Source organism: Schistocerca piceifrons, chromosome 3 (genome assembly GCF_021461385.2).
Source record: "Schistocerca piceifrons isolate TAMUIC-IGC-003096 chromosome 3, iqSchPice1.1, whole genome shotgun sequence".
Classification (NCBI taxonomy): Eukaryota; Metazoa; Arthropoda; class Insecta; order Orthoptera; family Acrididae; genus Schistocerca; species Schistocerca piceifrons.
Window position 1 is genome coordinate 234,688,474 of NC_060140.1, and position 19,973 is coordinate 234,708,446.

Here is a 19,973-nt window from a genome sequence, read left to right on the forward strand (position 1 = left end):
GTCAGCAAGACTTTCTCTCGCGGCCATTTATAACATTTCATTCTGTTTTCTTCCGTTTGGCCGCGCGGTCGACGCTCTTGTTAGTTAGCTTAAGTAGTGAGTAAGCTTAGGGACCGATGATCTCAGCAGTTTGGTCCCATAAGACCTTACCACAAACTTCCAAGTTCGGTTTGGTTATTTTGTAATTCAATGTAGGCGTTTATTCAGTTACTTAAATTGAAGTTCCAAGAGTGTTAATATCCACTGGTAACATGTGCAGAAAATAATTTTTCTAATATCGGTTGCTTTTACGTTTTCAAGGCATTAGTGCAGTGTTTTGAATCAAATTATCACCCTAACGATTAATCAGAGCATTCTAAGCTGGCTAGAACGAGCACCAAGATCGATATCTAAATCTGTGTGTGACGACTTTGACGAATTATCTCTGCTATTTTTTCGAAGAATGACTTTTAAGGTGTCGGTTCGCTCATAATACTGCCACAGCGTCTTATTCTACGCAAGTTCTTGAGAATTATGAACGCAGGCAAGACGGGGGAGACATCAGTAGTGCGAAAATCTGCTGGGATTATTAGAATCCCCATGAGCAGGGTGAACTTAGTTTCTGGGCTTTGCTTTATCATTCACCTGTGATGAGATCGCATTCCGGTTGTGTTTGTGTATTGAACCGGAGTTCTAAAAACGACGGAGAGGCTGCGTCCCGCCGTAGCCCTCAGTGGTTCACAACCCCACAACAGGCCACAGCAGTCCATCCACCCCACCGCCGCCCCGCACCGAACCCGGGGTTATTGTGCGATTCGTCCCACAGTAGACACCCCCCTCCCCCCCCTCCTTCCCTTCAGGAACGTCTCATACTGACGAGTGTACCCCAAATGTTTGCATGGTAGAGTAATTATGGTGTCCGCGTACGTTGAGACAGTGTTTGTGCAGCAATCGCCGACATAATGTAACTGAGGCGGAATAAGGGGAACGAGCCCGCATTCGCCGAGGCAGATGGAAAACCGCCTAAAAACCATCCACAGGCTGGCGGCACACCGGATCTCGACACTAATCCGCAGGGGGGATTCGTGCCGGGGAACGGCGCGCCTTCCCGCTCAGGAAGCAATGCGTTAGTTCGCGCGTCTATCCGGGCGGTCGCTGGTTGTGTACTTCCCTCCTGTAGTGTACTTCTATAAATGGTACAAGTGTTGGGATGTTACGAGTATTTAGAACTTATTACGTTAACAAGTACACCTCCATAATGGTCCTTTACCAAGGCTGATATTTGTTGGAAACCCACACCCTCGTCCCCTACTTAAGGAACCATAGCTATAAGTTTGTTCTGTTTATTGTAGCCGGCCGAAGTGGCCGAGCGGTTCTGGGCGCTTCAGTCTGGAACCGCGCACCCGCTACGGTCGCAGCTTCGAATCCTGCCTCGGACATGGATGTGTGTGATGTCCTTAGGTTAGTTAGGTTTAAGTAGTTCTAAGTTCTAGGGGACATGACCCCAGCAGTTAAGTCCCATAGTGCTCAGAGCCATTTGAACCATTTGTTTATTGTACATGATGAATGAGGTGAGGAAGGGGAGATTAAGAGACCGATTAATGTTACATCTTATGTAAAGTAATTCAGTTTTCGTTCTTCGCCTCCCCTCCCTTACCTGCACTAGCATTCCGCCATCTTCCCACATCCTCTGCAAAATTAGTATCACTAGAAATAACAATGCCTGCCTGACAAATAAGAAGAGTCGTTTGATACACTCAATCCCGTTGACAGTCGTGTGAAATCTTAATCAAATTTCCTATGCGGTTTTGATATAATTTGAAGGGTCATATTCTTTTAACGGTTTCACTTGACATTGCATGTCGGTGGAATTAGGATGTAAAGAGGCTCTACCTGCTTACCAATAGAAGTTGCAGGAAGTGCATGACATATGGCAAAAAGGAAGACTCAATAAATAACCAGTAACAGGTTGGTTGGCTCTGAGCACTATGGGACTCAACTGCTGAGGTCATTAGTCCCCTAGAACTTAGAACTAGTTAAACCTAACTAACCTAAGGACATCACAAACATCCATGCCCGAGGCAGGATTCGAACCTGCGACCGTAGCGGTCTTGCGGTTCCAGACTGCAGCGCCTTTAACCGCACGGCCACTTCGGCCGGCTATAACCAGTAACAGGAATTAAATTCTAAAACAGAAGTAACGGGCACGTTGGTTTCGATCTGAACGCCGCAAATAAAAGCGAGACTCGTCGCTGAACACCGCAGATTGTCAAATGTCCGGTCTGACTATGGGTACTATGCCATGAAAGTATCTGTTGACTGTGGCGTAAGCGGCAAATGATTAAAGTGTTCTCGACAGTTCATGGTGACTTTCTGCCTGTAACCTCCACCTGGATTTAAGCTGTTGGCATTCGTCTATTTGTCAGAGCCGGTGGAACAATGCTATGTCCTTCTCTCTCAAGAGATACATCTGTGGAAGGACCCGTATCTACTCTTCTTGCCATGCTTTTATCCTGAGTCCACCTCATCACTAGGCGTTGCATTACAGCCAACTGTCTGTACGATCTATGTGTATGATGTTGCCGTGCTCCATATTATTCGTCCTTCTGCAAAGTTAAAGAAATGGCGATAAGCTGCATATGCATGAGCTCTGGCCTTGCTGTGCTGTGATCTCCATCTGAATGGTTCCAGTACACCCAACAGCCATTACTCAGTATGACAGCCATTACCCAGTATGACTTCAGTTCCGTTAGGATTGCTTGTGTGAAATTCCAAACTGCAACGGTATCTCGTGGCGAACTGCGACGTTACGATTCTTGACATTTTAACAGCAGCCGTGTCCGCCCCGATTGCTGAATGGTCGGGAATTTTCTCCTCAGGGACTGGGTGTTGTGCTGTCTTCATCATCATTTCATCCCTGCCCGGTGCGCAGGTCGCCCAATGTGGGGTCGAATGTAATAAGACCTGCACCAAGGCGGCTGGATCTGCCCCGTAAGGAGCCTCCCGCCCAATAACGCCAAACGCTCATTTCCAACAGCGGCCGTGTACTAAGTCAAAGCCCTTCTAACATCGCTGTAGCGACCCTGGCCGCGAATGTAATAGTAGCCGATGCTAGGAATGATTTCGAATCTTGTATAGGTGAACCTTATCTCAGTTATTCAACTAAATGAATTTAATATCATTTTGTATACAATACATTATATTTCAGGCTAAAATGCATAAAAAGAAATTAATTTATTAAAATCGATATGTACAGCTAAACTTACTCTTCTTTTAGAAATATCTGAAATTACGAAATATCTGAAAAATCTGACCTACGAAATACCTACCTTCCAATATCATATTATTAATTTCACAATTTACGACGAATTGTTAAAAATTGCTCTGAGCACTGTGCGACTTAACTGGTGAGGTCATCAGTCGCCTAGAACTTAGAACTAATTAAACCTAACTAACCTAAGGACATCACACACATCCATGCCCGAGGCAGGATTCGAACCTGCGACCGTAGCGATCGCTCGGTTCCAGACTGTAGCGCCCAGAACCGCACGGCCACTCCGGCCGGCGACTAATTATTAATTTTATTTCTGGTGTCATTTATAAAATAAAGATATAACTTGATGAAGATCCTTCTTTTGTCAAGAAAGTTCGTAAACCATTTTGTTTTGTAAACTCTTTGGAATATTAAACTTCCTGGCAGATTAAAACTGTGTGCCGGACCGAGACTCGAACTCGGGACCTTTGCCTTTCGCGGGGAAGTGCTCTGCCATCTGAGCTACCGAAGCACGACCCACGCCCGGTACTCACAGCTTTACTTCTGCCAGTATCTCGTCTCCTACCTTCCAAACTTTACAGAAGCTCTCCTGCGAACCTTGCAGAACTATTGGAATATTAGTAGTACCGCAGAATGAGTTTAGTAGTAGTGGGCATGCCTCGGATGGAATCGGATGTGTTTTTATTTCTGGTAACAACAATGTAATTTGTGGCGTTATAGAAGTGGAAATTCTAAAGACGGTGCGATATTGAAAAAGAATGTGACAAAAAATGAAATTCAAGAGTAAGACAAGCAAATCTTCAAACATTATAATGTCAACTGGAACACCCAGAGTTGAAAAAAGGTCCTGCCCATAGACGTGACTGCAGCCAACACCGAGAAAATGAAGATAAGCAAAAAAGCTTTTTTTTGTATACCTTACGCCTCTCGAAGCTTTTGAAACTAATGAAGATACTGGAAAATTTAATGTTGATGTGCGGGAGGGTAAGATGACAGTGTCTAACACACGTCGGAAAATGACGGTGGAGCAATGAGGCAACATCAACTCCTGTGTTAAGTTTTGTGTTTGTGGGCAAGAATTCATCGACTTCGCCCCAAATACCGAGACGCAGATTCCTAGTCACTCCTCCACGACGACGCCCTAACCCACGCCGTATTTGGCCATATCCGACTTTCTGGTTGTTCTCCAGATTGAAGTTGACAGTGAATGGACACCGTTACTACGCAGTTAAGGACAGCCAAGAAAATTGTACTACAGTATTAATGCAATTCCAAAAAAACACTACAGTAACTGTTTCACAACAGTTTTAAAACGATTTCAGCTGTGTTTTAATTCAGTGGGACACGATGTTGAATAAATACAGTGATTTTATGAGGATAATTCACAACTACTATTTTTCATAGCCACAGTCCTAACGGAACATGTATAGGAATGTCTTTATTCTGTACTATAATACAGAAGTGTTGGATGGCAGCGTTCGATCGAATTGGTAATGGTGTAACAGCTTCTACACTGAAGAGCCAAAGAAACAGGTGCACCCGCCTAATATCGTGCAGGACCACAGCGATCACGCAGAATTTCCGCAACACAACGTGGCATGGACTCGAATAATGTCTGAAGTAGTCCTGGAGGGAATTGACACCATGAATTCCGGAGGTCTGCCTATAAATCCGTAAGAATACGAGGGGGCAGAGATCTCTTCTGAATAGCACATTGTAAGGCATCCCAGATATGTACAATAATGTTCCTGTCTGGGGAGTTTGGTGGCTATAGGAAGTGTTTAAACTCAGAGGAGTGTTCCTGGAGCCACTCTGTAGCAGTTATGCAGGTTTGGGGTGTCGCATTGTCCTGCTGGAATTCCCAAAGTCCGTTGGAATGCACATGATGCAGATGATCAGACAGGATGCTAACGTACGTGTCACCTGTCAGTCATATCTAGACGTACATGCGGTCCCGTATCACTCCAACTGTACACGCCCTACACCATTACAGAGCCTCCCCCTGCTTGAACAGTCTCCTGCTGACATTCAGGATCCATGGATTCATGAGGTTGTCTCCATACCTGTACACGTCTATCCTCTCGGTACAATTTCAAACAAGAGTCTCAGACCAGCAAACTTGTTTCCTGTCATCATCTTTCCAATGTCAGCCCAGGCGCGGCCTAAAGCTTCTTGTCGTGCAGTCATCAAGGGTACACGAGTGGGCCTCCGGCTCCGAAATCCCATATCGATGATGTTTCGCTGAATGGCTCGCATGCTGACACTTGCTGATGGTCCAGCATTGAAATCTGCAGCAATTTGCGGAAAGGTTGCACTTCTGTCACGCTGAACGATTCTCTTCAGCCGTCGTTGGTTCCGTTCTTGAAGGATCTTTTTCCAGTCGTAGCGATGGAGATTTGATGTTTTACCGGATTCTGGATGTTCACGGCACACCCGTGAAATGTCGTACGGCAAAATCCCCATCTCATCGTTACCTCGGAGATGCTGTGTCCATCACTCGTGCGCCAACTGTAACACCACGCCCAAACTCACTTAAATCTTGATAACCTGCCATTATAGCAGCAGTAAGCGATTTAACAACTGCGCCAGACACTTGTTGTCTCACATAGGCGTTGCCGACTGCAGCCCCGTAGTCCGACCTTTCACATGTCTTTGTATTTGAGCACGCATGCCTATATCAGTTTCTCTGGCGCTTTAGTGCATTTTCCTTTCTTCTTCTTTATCTTCGCCTTGTCCCACGTCACGTAGGGTCGGCGTTGCTCTTCTGGATCCTTCTCCTCCATAGTACTCTATCCATTGCCTCTTCCTTCTACCATCCTTTCTCCCTTAGGTCAACGGATATCTTATCCTTCCACCTCATCTTCGGCCTTCCTCTCCTTCTCGCTCGTTCAATCTTTATATCTTCAACTGTTTCCGATATACTCTTCCCATTTTCTCTGTAAGTGGCCGTACAACCTTAGTCTGCTCGCTTGTATATTTTTCCCCATGGTTCCCACTTTCACAGCTCCTCTAACAAATTCATTTCTAATACTGTCCTTCCTTGTTACCCCACACATCCACCTCAGCATCCTCATTTCCGCCACTTCCATCTTCCTTTCCTGGGCTACTGTGATTGGCCATGTCTCTGCATTTTCCTCGCTGTAGTCGCTGAAAACTGAGTCATCAAGTTGGGTTGACACCCGGAATTAACTCTTCTATTGAGGGCGACGGAAAACTTTACAAAGCAGGTAATGTTATGGTCGATCGTCTAATGTAATAAGGCTTGTCGGCTAGGTGTTCAGCAGCTTGTGCCCCGTTGCCGTTTCCTTATCGGCTTTTCTTACGGGGGTAAAGGCGCAGCTAGACGGAGAGCGCGACCTTAGAGTGTCGCAGGCACCAGGCAGCGTGAAAACTCTCCGGCGGCGTGGCGGCCATTAGCAGCCGTGAGGCGGCACATAAAGAGTACCTTTACGAGGACGGCTAAAAGCCGCCGTGGCCGACTCCTGTTTCCGGCCGGCTTTCGCGACGCCGCGTAAAAGCGCTCTAATTCGCCGGGCTGCTCTCTCGATTTTACTGCCGCTGTAGCCCGGTGCACGCCGCTTTATGCCGAGAGCCACTTATCAAACTCGGTTTTACACTCGCTCATAATACTTCACCATCTACAGTCATTTCGCACTCGTGAATAATAGTCGCGTGCTGTTAGACTACCTGTTTCGACAGCACCAATGAAAAGGGGAAAAACAATTTTCGTTTGATTCCATCGAAAGGCTGAATTATACACCACCAGGATAAAAAAAAAGATACACCTGGAAAGTCAACGTCGATTATGGTCCGATGATGGCATACGCAACCCGGGGGGTGACACATGTTTCAACTTCATCTGCCAACAGATAACGTAGTAGAATAGCTACCAGAGCGCCAACTGTGGCTACCCATTTATAGGGAATGCTCACACCCAGAAGGCTCATCTGTCCTCTCACCTCTCTCCTCTACCTCCTGTACACGGCAGATATGCCCCCCCCCCCCATCCAGTACACCTTCTGCAGTATGCTGATGACACCGCCTTCCTTGCCCTCGCTCCTACCCTTCAGCGGTCCCAACGCCTTCTCCAGAATCACCTTGACCTTTCTGCTGCATGGTGTAACCTGTGGCTCCTGAAAATCAATCCTTCCAGGCAATCATCGTAGGTCAAACCACTCGCTCCTTCCGGCTCCTTGATTTCTCCCTTACCATCTGCACCCATCCTGTCCACCTCTCCACGCCCTCACCTACCTTGGCCTCACCATTGACCGTCACCTCACCTGGATGATCCATCTCTGCTCTATCCAATCCACATTGCCCACAACTGCCTCCGACTCCTCAAACTCCTCTCTTGTCGGACATGGGGGTTGAACCCCCCTACCATCCTCCACACCTACAAATCCTTAATCCATCCCATCCTATGTTGTGCAAGTCCCACCTGGATATCCGCCCCCCCCCCCCAAAGTCTCTCTTGATCCTCGAGCGCCATGCACTCCACCTCGCCCCGCCTTCTGTATACACCTCCCGTCCTCTGCCCGGATCCTCTACAACCTGATTCCTTTCCCCCATCTGCTTCTTTTCCTCGAACATATCCGCGTCCTCTACACCTCCCACCGCTTTGATCCCCCTCATCCCCTGGTTGCTCCTCTCCTCTCTAACTCCTGCCCTCTGCTGCACCTTCACCATTGTGACCCCACTACCCTCCACCTCTACAGCCTTTATCTCCTTTCCCAAGGTGGCTTCCATCGTCTCTCCCTCCATTTATCCCTCCTATCAACTCTGACCCTCACCTTCCCCTCCCTTCCTCTGTTCTTTTCCCGGGCTCCCCCCCTTCCATCCTGTTTTTTCCCTGCCTACCCTGTCTCTGACTCCTTTCTCTCCCCTGAGTCCTTGCATTCCCCTGCTCTGCCTTTCCCAACTCCCTCTTGCGCCTGCCGTGCCCCCCTTATGAGTCCTCTGCCCACTTCGTTTCTCCTCTCCCTCCCCCTTTTTTCTCCCCCTCATCTGTCCAGGTACCCCCCCCCCCCCTCCCATCTGCCCTTGGCTGTGGTGTCATCATCTTCGTGCCAACTTTTTAGTGCAGTGTCTTAAGTGAGTGTTAAGTGTTGTGCGTCTTTTCCGAAGTTTTGCAAACAGAAATCATATTATCGCTGGGTGTGATTTTTATATCTCTTGCGAACAGAAACCAGACTATCGCAGTGTTTTTTTAAATTGTCTGTCTACTGTTTTACCTGTCTGGTACCTGTGTATTTTATTAGCATCGCCAACCCTTTGATTTATGTTTCAACTTCCACAATTTTCCGCCATTTTACAATTAACGTCACCGTTCTTATTGCTGCTTTTATTGTTTATTATTATCTTCTTCTGTTTTTAAAATTCTGTAGGCTGAAGAGCGGCGAACTAAGCTGCTGCCAGCCCACCCCCCTCGGGGGGAATCGAAACTCAATAAAGGAAAAAAAAAAAACAGAACGTTCATTGTGGTGCACATGTGTGAAACAAGCAGGCAGCCATACTACAGAGACGCACTCGTGCTTCCTGTAGCCTAATGAGCGACTGTAAAAGGGGTCAAATTGTGACCTTCCGAGTGGTGGGATGGTCCTCCTGGAGAATTGCCACCCAAGTCGGACGTGCTGCGTCAGTTGTTCAACGACGCTGGTATTAGTGGTCACATGAAAATTTTTACACCTGCAGAGGAGGTCCTGGATGCACATGCAGCGCAGACGCCCGCCGGTATAGTCGTATTGTAAAGGCAGCAGCGGCGGTTCGAACAGCTACCACAACACAGATAAGAGGGTTTGTGAGCCCAGACATGTAAAACCAGACTGTTGCGAACTGGTTATTAGCAGTGGAACTATAGTGGTGCACAATTCTAACCCATCTTTCACTCAAGCCACAGCATAGACGTACAAGACTCGACTGGCGCCGTCAGAGGATATCTTGGAAGATGGAACGGAGCGCGGTGGTCTTTGGCGATGAAAGCAAATTCTGCCTGCACGCAAGAGATGGTCGTTTGTGCGTACGACCTGGTGAAGGCTGGCTCACGGAGTGCATTCGTCCAAGACACATTAGTCAAACCCCAGGCCTTATGATCGGGGGTGCGATAAGCTACAACTCTCTTTGATCTTTGCTGTTTCTATAGGGCTGACCAGCGCTCGGTAAGTGCAGATAGTTGTTACGCCCATTGTTTTGCCATTCTCGCAACAGGGAGCTGATGTGTTGTTCCAACAGGATAATGCCCGCCCACACACTGCCCGTGAACTTCAACGTGCTCTGTAAGAAGTGCAGTAACTTATTTTCACAGCATAATCTTCGGGCTCGTCTCCAATCAAGCACGTATGGGATATGATGGGACGAGAAATGATTCGTGTGACTCGTTGGCGCCGGCCACAGTGACCGAGCGGCTCTAGGCGCTACAGTCTGGAACCGTGCGGCCGCTACGGTCGCAGGTTCGAATCCTGCCTCGGGAATGGATGTTTGTGATGACCTTAGGTTAGTTAGGTTTAAGTAGTTCTAAGTTCTAGGGGACTGATGACCTCAGCGGTTAAGTCCCATAGTGCTCAGAGCCATTTGAACCATGTTTTTGACTCGTTAGCCAACAACTCTTACAAAAGTACGTCGAGTAGGTGTGGTATAACGTACCCCAGGACAGTATTCGCCAGCTGTGGAGTCGACTGGATGCTAGAGTCAGCGCCTGTATTGCCTCCCGTGGAAGCTACACGGCGTAATAATATGGGTGTTTCAGCATGAGTCTATACCTGGTACCACAGACGCATTTGTTCTATTGATCTGTAAATGTAATAATTTCATGTGCTCCATATGAAATACTGCAACAATAAATGTTGAGTGAATTGTAGACTTCTAAAAGGGGGTACTAATTTCTTTCCAGCAGTGTATTTGATTGAAATCATTGTGGAAATTACACAGCGTCATTTTGAAACTAAATCCGCTGTTTAAACCGACGTTTCGACAGTCGTTATAGTCTCCCCCTTCAGCACAACTAAACAGCTAACTTCTGGGGATGGTTTTCCCTCAAACTGACCCATTTCTAACAGTGACACTTTCCTTAACATCACAGGACATTTTAAAGTGAATATGCCTGTGGAGACGTGTTTGTAAACAAAGCTATTGCCTGCGCTGCTCCAGCAAGTGACTGGACAGCAACAGAAAAATGGGCCATTAAAATTTGAAAGACGTACGTTTCATGTGTGTACATCTTTCATTAGAATTTATCCTATTAATTAGGTTCGGTCTTTTTACCCTTTTTATATGCCATCTTCATCAAATTCTACTCGGACCACTGCCTATAGGAATTGATCTGTGGGAGATGTTTTATTTAACCTTTAACTTTCCCTTTATAACGAGTAGCCACTATTTCATGAACACTCCCTGTCTTGCATGAAACGCATCATGTTAGTTTGGCTGTGGGATAAGGCGAATTTACTGCTCTCTCCGAGCTTGAAAACGTAGGGCTGACTCGTTGGAACCCGCACAGGATAATAGCAGGAAGAAATGGAGTGGGGGAACGAGAGAAATGATGGCAGAGGACCGCACGCCTCTCTGTCTTGGCGAACGTGACTTGGAGCGCGTAGGTGCAACGCTCTTTCACGCCAGAATTCGTGGCCATGTGTTTCCATTGGTTACTGGAAGGTCGCGGAAGAAGCTTCTAGTTCTTTCGAGCAACTCTGTCAGTTAAAACTGACGAACAATGGATCTGTAGGGCACACTTTTTGACGCGAACCGATTGGGCCGTTGTATTGCGCGTGGAAGCTAGACCCGTGATTGGACGGAATGTGCGCCAGAAAGTGCGACCTCTCCGGGGTGTTGAGGAGCGAACGGTGGACAGTTGAAGACGGGGCGGGCTACATGCTGGACATGCAGAAGATGCTGTTGTCCGGTGGGGACACGCTATGCCGCGGCACCACGAGGCGATCACGATGAAACGCAATGCAACTGCTTGCTGGCGCACTGTTTGGTCGCGATCAGAACCTGTTCGTAGTAACAGTGCTTTGTACTAAAATCTTTCCCAATTGCTCAAATCTTTGTTGTTGATAATTCTTCCGGGTTATATGGCCGTAGTCCATGGAATACTTCTATTCCTAACGTTTCGTCCAATACTACGTTGGACATCCTCAGATGTATGGCTGGTCCTGTTGAGTCCTGCCGACTGACAAGTCGGGCGTCAGAGAGCGGCCTAAATACTGAGGAAAGTGGGCGTGTTCTAGCTTGCACATAGTAGCAGAGAGAAAACTAGTCAAAGATAAAATGTAACTATCGATCATAGTCCGTCATAGATAAAAATCACTTATCGATTATGTAACGCCACTGTCCACATCTCGCTTAATTTCAAGACCTCTTCTTTTCTATTAAAATTACCTTGAAATTGCTAGCTGTGGAGAAAATTCGCTCGGCAACTGCCGCCGAGCTGGGTAAATAAATAAAATGTATGTACACCACTCTTCAAATGGTTAAAATGGCTGTGAGCACTATGGGACTTAACATCTGAGGTCATCAGTCTCCTAGAACTTAGAACTACTTAAACCTAACTAACCTAAGGACATCACACACATCCATGCCCGAGGCAGGATTCGAACCTGTGATTGGAGCGGTTGCGCGGTTCCAGACTGAAGCGCCTAGAACCGCTCGGCCACACCGGCCCGGCACACCACTGTTCATTAGTGGTATGCTCAGAAGACAGCCTCCAAGGAACGACCAGTTAGAGAAGTCACGATTGGGTAATGAGGGGTTAGTTTCACAGCGATTATTCTCAAAAACCTTTGTAGCTTATAGTAGCTAAAACGTCGCGACGAGAATACAGTGATTCATCGAGTGCGTTATTTGTACCACGTAAACGTCGCCGTGTAATACGACTCCCATCAGCCGAAGGTGGGAATTCGTCTGATTGTTCAGTAAGTGATCAAAGTTCACGGAATGATCCTCGAGGCAATCATCTGAACACTGTGCATTTTACGAGTGACCTTAGTGCCAAAGTGAGTGATAAAAATGTACAAAAGTGTAACATAGTCGAAATGTTTTATGAATTTTGACGAAAGATGAAATATTTGAAGGCATCAGGGAACAAACAAATACTTATCCTGCAGAAACGACAATAGTTTCTAAACGTTTGAATCAATGGGTGCCAACAAACAAGGATGAAATAAAGCGGTTGTTTGGATTGTTTTTGTGATGGGGATTGGCGAAACTTTTTTCCATACATTTATATTGGTTTTAGGATCCACTGATTATTCAAACATTCCCACGAAAGTTAATGTGTAGAGATAAGTTCGAAATTGTATTGAGAATGGTGCTTTTTGCAGAAAATACGAAAGCTAATGCTTTAGATCGTCTCTCAAAAGTTCGTTTCATTATCGAAGACCATTTTGGTATGTCAGCGCCATAGTACTTGTACACTAGTGGCCCCTCCTGTTGTTAGCAGTTGGTAACACCTGAAGATGAAGCTTTATGCTTCGAAACTGGTCATGATTGGTTGGTTGATTTGGGGGAGGGGCCTAACAGCGAGATCATCGGCCGAAATAGCTCGTGCAATAAATTACGAAATTACTGGCAACGGAAGATGACCCTATAAATATATTCCACAATTGTGGATGTTCAGATATCAAATATTTTGCATTGTCAACGAACTGAACATAAATAAATTAAGTAAATAAATAACTAAATAATCCTTCCGAAATACTATGTGAGAATGAATCTGCAATACCATTCCGAGGACGAATCATATTCAAGGAGTATTTAAAACAAAAGGCTACAGTATTCGAATTTACACTGTCAAAGTTCTTGATGAAGAAAATACCACGCCAACAAATGTTTGATGATTTTGTGTCAAGATTTATTCAATAAGGGTTATATACAATGTACCGATAACTGGTATACCAGTGTAGATTTGTTAAGTAAACGGATAAAAAAATTAGGCTGTTGGTTAGTCCCCTTCGGGTAAATTGAAAAGGAATTTCAAAAGAAATTGTAACCACCAAATTGAAACGCAGGGAAGTGATTACAAAACAGAAGACTCAAGGAATTACATTCTTCAAATGGAAAGACAAAAAATGACGTTTTGTTTTTTTGCCCGACATTCGATTAAAATGGAAAAGGAGACAGCCAAAAGAGGGGTTTATAGAAAACCAAAAATTGATACTGAGAATAACAACGGAAAAAATGCTATTGACCTCTCTGATCAGGCGAGTACTATTAGCGGTCCGTTGGGAAAGACAGTAAAATGATATTGAAAGTTAGAATTCGATCTTTTTTTTTAAAGCCCGCTGTTGTCAGTACGCGCCGGCCGGAGTGACCGTGTAGTTCTAGGCGCTACAGTCTGGATGTGTGTGAGGTCCTTAGGTTAGTTAGGTTTAATTAGTTCTAAATTCTAGGCGACTGACGACCTCAGAAGTTAAGTCGCATAGTGCTCAGAGCCATTTGTGAGTGCGCTATACAGGGTGGTCCATTGATCGTGACCGGGTCAAATATCTCACGAAATAAGCGTCAAACGAAAAAACAAACGAAAAAACTACAAAGAACGAAACTTCTCTAGCTTCGGGGGGGGGGGGGGGGGGGGGGCAGGGGAGGGAGGAGGGAAACCAGATGGCGCTATGGTTGGCCCGTTAGATGGCGCTGCCATAGGTCAAACGGATATCAGTTCCGTTTTTTAAAATAGGAACCCCCATTTTTATTACATATTCGTGTAGTACGTAAAGAAATATTAATGTTTTAGATGGACCACTTATTTCGCTTTGTGATACATGGCGCTGTAATAGTCACAAACGTGTAAGTACGTGATATCAAGTAACATTCCGCCAGTGCGGAAGCTATTTGCTTCGTGACACATTACCCGTGTTAAAATGGACCGTTTACCAATTGCAGAAAATGTCGATATCGTGTTGATGTATGGCTATTGTGATCAAAATGTCCAACGGGCGTGTGCTATGTATGCTGGTCGGTATCCTGGACGACATCATCCAAGTGTCCGGACCGTTCGCCGAATAGTTACGTTATTTAAGGAAACAGGAAGTGTTCAGCCACATGTGAAACGTCAACCACGACCTGCAACAGATGATGATGCCCAAGTAGGAGTTTTAGCTGCTGACGCGGCTAATCCGCACATCAGTAGCAGACAAATTGCGCGAGGATCGGGAATCTCACAAACGTCAGTGTTGAGAATGCTACATCAACATCGACTGCACCCGTACATATTTCTATGCACCAGGAATAGCATGGCGACGACTTTGAACGTCGTGTACAGTTCTGCCACAGGGCACAAGAGCAACTACGGGACGATTTTTTGCAAGCGTTCTATTTAGCGACGAAGCATCATTCACCAACAGCGGTAACGTAAACTGACGTAATATGCACTATTGGGGAAGGGAAAATCCACGATGGCTGCGACAAGTGGAATATCAGCGACCTTGGCGGGTTAATGTATGGTGGAATGATAATTGGCCCACATTTTATCAATGGCAATCTAAATGGTGCAATGTATGTAGATTTCCTACGTAATGTTCTACCAATGTTACTACAAGATGTTTCACTTCATGACAGAATGGCGATGTACTTCCAACGTGATGGATGTCCGGCACATAGCTCGCGTGCGGTTGAAGCGGTACTGAATATCATATTTCATGACAGATGGATTGGTCGTCGAAGCACCATACCGTGACCCGCACGTTCACCGGATCTGACGTCCCCGGATTTCTTTCTGTGGGGAAAGCTGAAGGATATTAGCTATCGTGATCCACCGACAACGCCTGACAACATGCGTCAGCGCATTGTCAATGCAAGTGCGAACATTACGGAAGGCGAACTACTCGCTGTTGAGAGGAGTGTCGTTACACGCATTGCCAAATGCATTGAGGTTAACGGACATAATTTTCAGCATTTATTGCATTAATGTGGCATTTACAGATAATCACGCTGTAACAACATCCGTTCTCAGAAATGATAAGTTCACAAAGGAACATGTATCACATTGAACGGATACGGATCCTGTACTTCTCCCGAAAACTCGATCCTCCTCACCCACTTGTCTCCCCCATCCTCTCCCACCCCCGCCCACTGCCGCGCCTGTATTCCCACGTCCCACCCAGTCTCCATCTCTCCATCCTCCTTACCCTCTCCCAAGGTGGTTTCCGCCAGCTCCCTCTCCCTGATGACGCCCTCCTCCCCTCCATTTACCCCTCCTACCAACTTTGATCCTCCCTCCCTCTTCCTGTGTTTGCTCTGGGCACCCTCCCTCCCTTCTCTCCCCCTTCCTCCTCCATTTCTCCCCACTCCTCCCCCAGGCTTCCCCTCCCCTTCCCCTCCTCCCATCTCCTCAGCCATTGGCATCTTTGTTCTCCCCTCTCCCCCCCCCCCCCTCACCCTTCTTCCCCTCTTGGCAGATCCCCGGACTCGCACACGCTGCGTGGACATTAGCGCGCCGGAGATCATCGCCACCAGTGTCTCGTGTGTGCCGTCGTGTTTAGTGTTCGGTGTTCACCGTCGCACTCCATCGTTCACCTGTGCCATCGACGTCTTCAGTGTTTGTAGTGTGGATTTTCGTCGAGTGTAAACGGCTCCGTGTTTGTCTTTATGTGTCTACTGTTTTATTAATCACTGTTATGTAACTTATGTGTATTCTTTCTATTGTTTCTTTGTCTATTCTATGGCTGAAGAGCAGCGTAACTTGCTGCTACCAGCCTGCCTGTTTGTACGGGTTTAAAAATAACAATAAAGAAAAAGAAAAAAAAATTCTGAACGCTACAAGACAAACACCAAATCATTTGGGTGCAATGGAGCTAGAAAATTAACTAAACAGGTGATTGCTTATCTAACCTCATCTTTGTACTGAATGTTTTAATAAATTTCATTCAAATTACGTTTGTTTTATAATATTGTCACTGTCACTCCCATAAACTTATGTCGTTCAAACGAGAAGTGAACTCAGTCCCCACGGAGTGACTACGTCCAAACGAAAAGTACACTGCCGGGCGCAGGGGACTGACAGCGACCAAACGAACAGTCCACTGTCAGTCCTACGACACACACGGGGCATGTACAGATATCTTTCCATCTCTGAATATGTGAATGGTACGCGACAGATGGTCGCTCCGCCAGTTTATTTACGAAACATATGTGTAGATTAGATATAGCCGAGGAGGGCTGTAGGCTGAGTAATGGTACTCACGTGGGTTCGTCTTCGAGGACGAGTTCCTCGAAGTCGACGACGATGCGGTAGCCGTCCGGGGCGGCGACGTCGACGAAGCAGTCGGCGTTGTCCGGGTAGTGGCGGGGGAAGCCGGGGGAGGAGGCAGTGGCGCGCGGCGCCTCCCTCGACAGCCGCACCGACCGCCGGCACGACGCCGACGCCGCCGCCGACGCCGCCTCCGCGTCTGCGCCGCCCGCCTGCACAGCGCACCAGCACAGCCTCGCTGTTATATAGTGTCTCACTGATACGTGCTACGCCGTCTTTAAAAAAACGGTTCAAATGGCTCTGAGCACTATGGGACTTAACTTCTGAGGTCATCAGTCCCCTAGAACTTAGAACTACTTAAACCTAACTAACCTAAGGACAACACACACATCCATGCCCGAGGCAGGATTCGAACCTGCGACCGCAGCGGTCGCGCGGTTCCAGACTCAAGCGCCTAGAACCGCTTGGCCACACCGGCCGGCTATATTTAGCCATGCATATCTTTGCTAAGCAGTGTGGGATTAGGCCAGAATCAACAGAGCCAATCGCAGAAATAACCCGAAACGTCCTTGCAGACAGAGGTTCCTGATGTGAGCAAAAAACGCCATTGTACCGTAAGTAAAAATCAATATCTTGTAACGAACTGTTTTTCGGCCTGGAACGCAAGTCAGTCATTATAGACAGTGATGTTTTATTTCAATGAAAAAAAAAACGCATTTGGTGACAAAACACGCACTTCTCGTAGCTGCAAGGACGAAATTAAAATGCCCACAGTAAAGGCGCAAGGAAATACTGTTTTTGCTGCATCACTGGACGCGAAATACCCTCCCTGGTTCTTCAGAAACGAGGGGCTTGTCTTTCTATTTGACGCCATTTTGGTGGATTATGCATCAGATGAAAGAGAGATAAAACGATTTAGACAACACATAAACATAGTCCCAAGCACAGAAAATGTCTAACAAGGGGGAGAATCGAACCTGGGGCCCAGTAATCTACAGGCAGGCATGCTAAGCACTTTTTTTTTTTTTGAGGAAGAGAGACAACGATTGGCATGGGTTAGGAAATGTATAGAACTTTTTTATGTTTTTTAGTTTACTTGTTATTTTTATTTGTCCTGACTGTGTTTCATAAGGGCAGACTTTTGCAACGGCCCGAGGTCTACAAACATTGAGGCCATGAGAAGAAAGAGAAACCTGAAGGAAGAATAAAGGAGAAAACAAAGAAAGATAAATTGGGAGGCGTAGAGAGCATTTCTTGGAGCGCGTCTCCCACTCACTGGCCAGGATTAGGCTGTACACCGTATCGTAGCGGAAAAGGGTGTTGTGAGGTATCAGGCACTTTGAATGTCGGGTATCCCCCAACTTAGGGGAGGGGGGGGGGGGTCGTAAATTACACTGTTTAAGTAATCAGCAAACTGACGGCGGTAGTACTGAGTTCGTTCATGTGCAGTGTGAGCATCCAAAACATGGTACGAAACCAAAAGTCTAGCTTGGAGTGCGCACCGTCGCTGGAGAGGTATTCAGTTGTCAGACCCTTGAACCGTCTGATAGTGTGGCGCTGGGTAAGTGGAAAATGTATGTACTCTGGAAGGAGAAAAAATTGCGACTGACAGACGTTAGCAGGCACAGAGGTAACATGCCAGTATCCGTTGCACGAGTTGCCAGACATCGTGTCTCGACGGACATGTGAAACGGTGATATAGCGAGTATATAACGGTTATTCGGCCAGTCCACTTTGGTGTAATCGCTAGTTTGTCAGGTATTTATCATAAATGATGCGGCGCCACCGGGCTCGTGCAACTGTTGCAAGCAAGGGTACATGGATGTTCTTGTACACTGGTGACCAACGAATATCTCGGCCGTGTCCTCGAACTTATTACGAGGTAGCGTTGCGAAAACAACTTGTAAAAGTCTTCCCCGTGATGCGCGCGTGGTCAGAAGGGCATCGGGTACAATGCTGAGTTCGACAAAGTAGGTCGATATGTGGGAAAGTGTTGGGGCAGTGTGGGCCACATTGAACTATGTGACAGGCTGGCGTAAGAACGTGCAAGAGGCTGCGTGTAAGAGACGTTGAAGGGCAGCGGCAACGCCTTGTAGCAGTTCAGTATAAAGCGGATATCCTGGCTCTAACATGGACGAGACTGAGTCCTCCTGCTGTAGACGGTGACGTTGTCGTAGCGGGCCTTAAAGATGGCTTCTGTCAATACGAAGCACCCAAAAGGTGACTGGGCGTTCTGGGGCCACTGCAAAGGGAAAATTTGGGTGCGACATAGCTGTCGATGTAGGCCACTCACTGGAGCGGATTCAAGCTGTGGCGGAGGCTATGTTGGATGTTGGCTCGTATCGTCTCAAGAAAAAGGCGTTATTTGAGTGCCGTCCTACGGTGGGTACGTCCGGTAAATGTGATACCCATGTAGCGGTGTTTGTCCATTATGGGCGCCAGATGTGCCCTTCGTCTTGGAGATCACGACAGATGTTCATAATTTCTAATTTGGCCACATTGAGCACATTGAGGATGTTTCCCGAGGTTCTTCCATACTGTCGGGTCAATACAGAGGCGTTGTGTATTTCCGTAAGTGCAAGTGCAAGAGCAGGGGGTTATCTCGGTATGCCCAGAAATGGAAGGTTTGGCTGCATAGGGTGAATCCCGTGAGGCGAAGTAGGTGACCTCTGGTAAGTGGTTTGACGGCGATCGAGAACAGCACAGCGGACACGGGATAACCATGTCTGACGGAACGCCGTATTGGAATCGGTACCGCCTGTCGACCGTTGACTTGAATACTTGATGTGGCACCTGCACGCACGTGTCCCAGGCTGTCGATGGATAGGAGAGATATATGCTTCACCACCGACAGAAAGTACTGGTGTCGGACCTTATCAAAGGCACTATCGAAGTCGATCGACGCCAGTGACGTACGGAGACGGCAGGACGTGGCGAGCATGACGAGATCCCGACATTCTCCTGTGGCAGTTTACAGATTGGCACGACGGCTGTGTGACGTTTGCTCTGGTCAATGGAATCAGCGCCTGTAGGCGCGTATAGACCTTATAGTCCACACTGAGAAGACAGATTATGTACTGGAATTAAAATGCCTGTCGCAAAGGCCGCTGATATTTGGAATTTGTGAGTGAGCAGCTCCTGGAGCATTGGTTCACTGCTGGATCATCAGGTCACAGAACACTCGATATAATTCAGCCGGTAGGCCATCTGGATCTAGCTATTTCTTCGTCGCACCTTGACGATAGCGTCTGCCACCTCGTCCATAGTAACTGGCGCCGCCAAGGATGTAGCCTCTGTAGCGTCGAGAGTACGTGTGACGTGTTTGAGATCGTCCTCAAATGTCGCATCGTCTGCTTTTCTGTCGTCGTAAATTTTTCGACAGTCGTCTAGTGGACAGCAATGGTGGAGGCAATACTCGCTTGTATACTGACACACCTGTCGTCTTTCTTGAGCTTATTAAAGCTGTGACGACGATGATGATGGTCGGAAGTGGTATGGAGCATAGCATCATACCCTGTATCTTACAGCGTGTCAATGAAAGGA

At 46.9% G+C, this 19,973-nt stretch overlaps 1 protein-coding gene across 1 annotated transcript in view; it reads right to left on the reverse strand.

Annotated features, from left to right (window-relative positions):
- Nucleotides 1-19,973, reverse strand: part of LOC124788539 — a 573,870-nt gene that overhangs the window by 446,677 nt on the left and 107,220 nt on the right. The window contains exon 5 of the mRNA XM_047255809.1: nt 16,425-16,582. Within this exon, the coding sequence (XP_047111765.1) occupies nt 16,425-16,582 (158 nt within the window). The remainder of the gene's footprint in view (nt 1-16,424; nt 16,583-19,973) is intronic.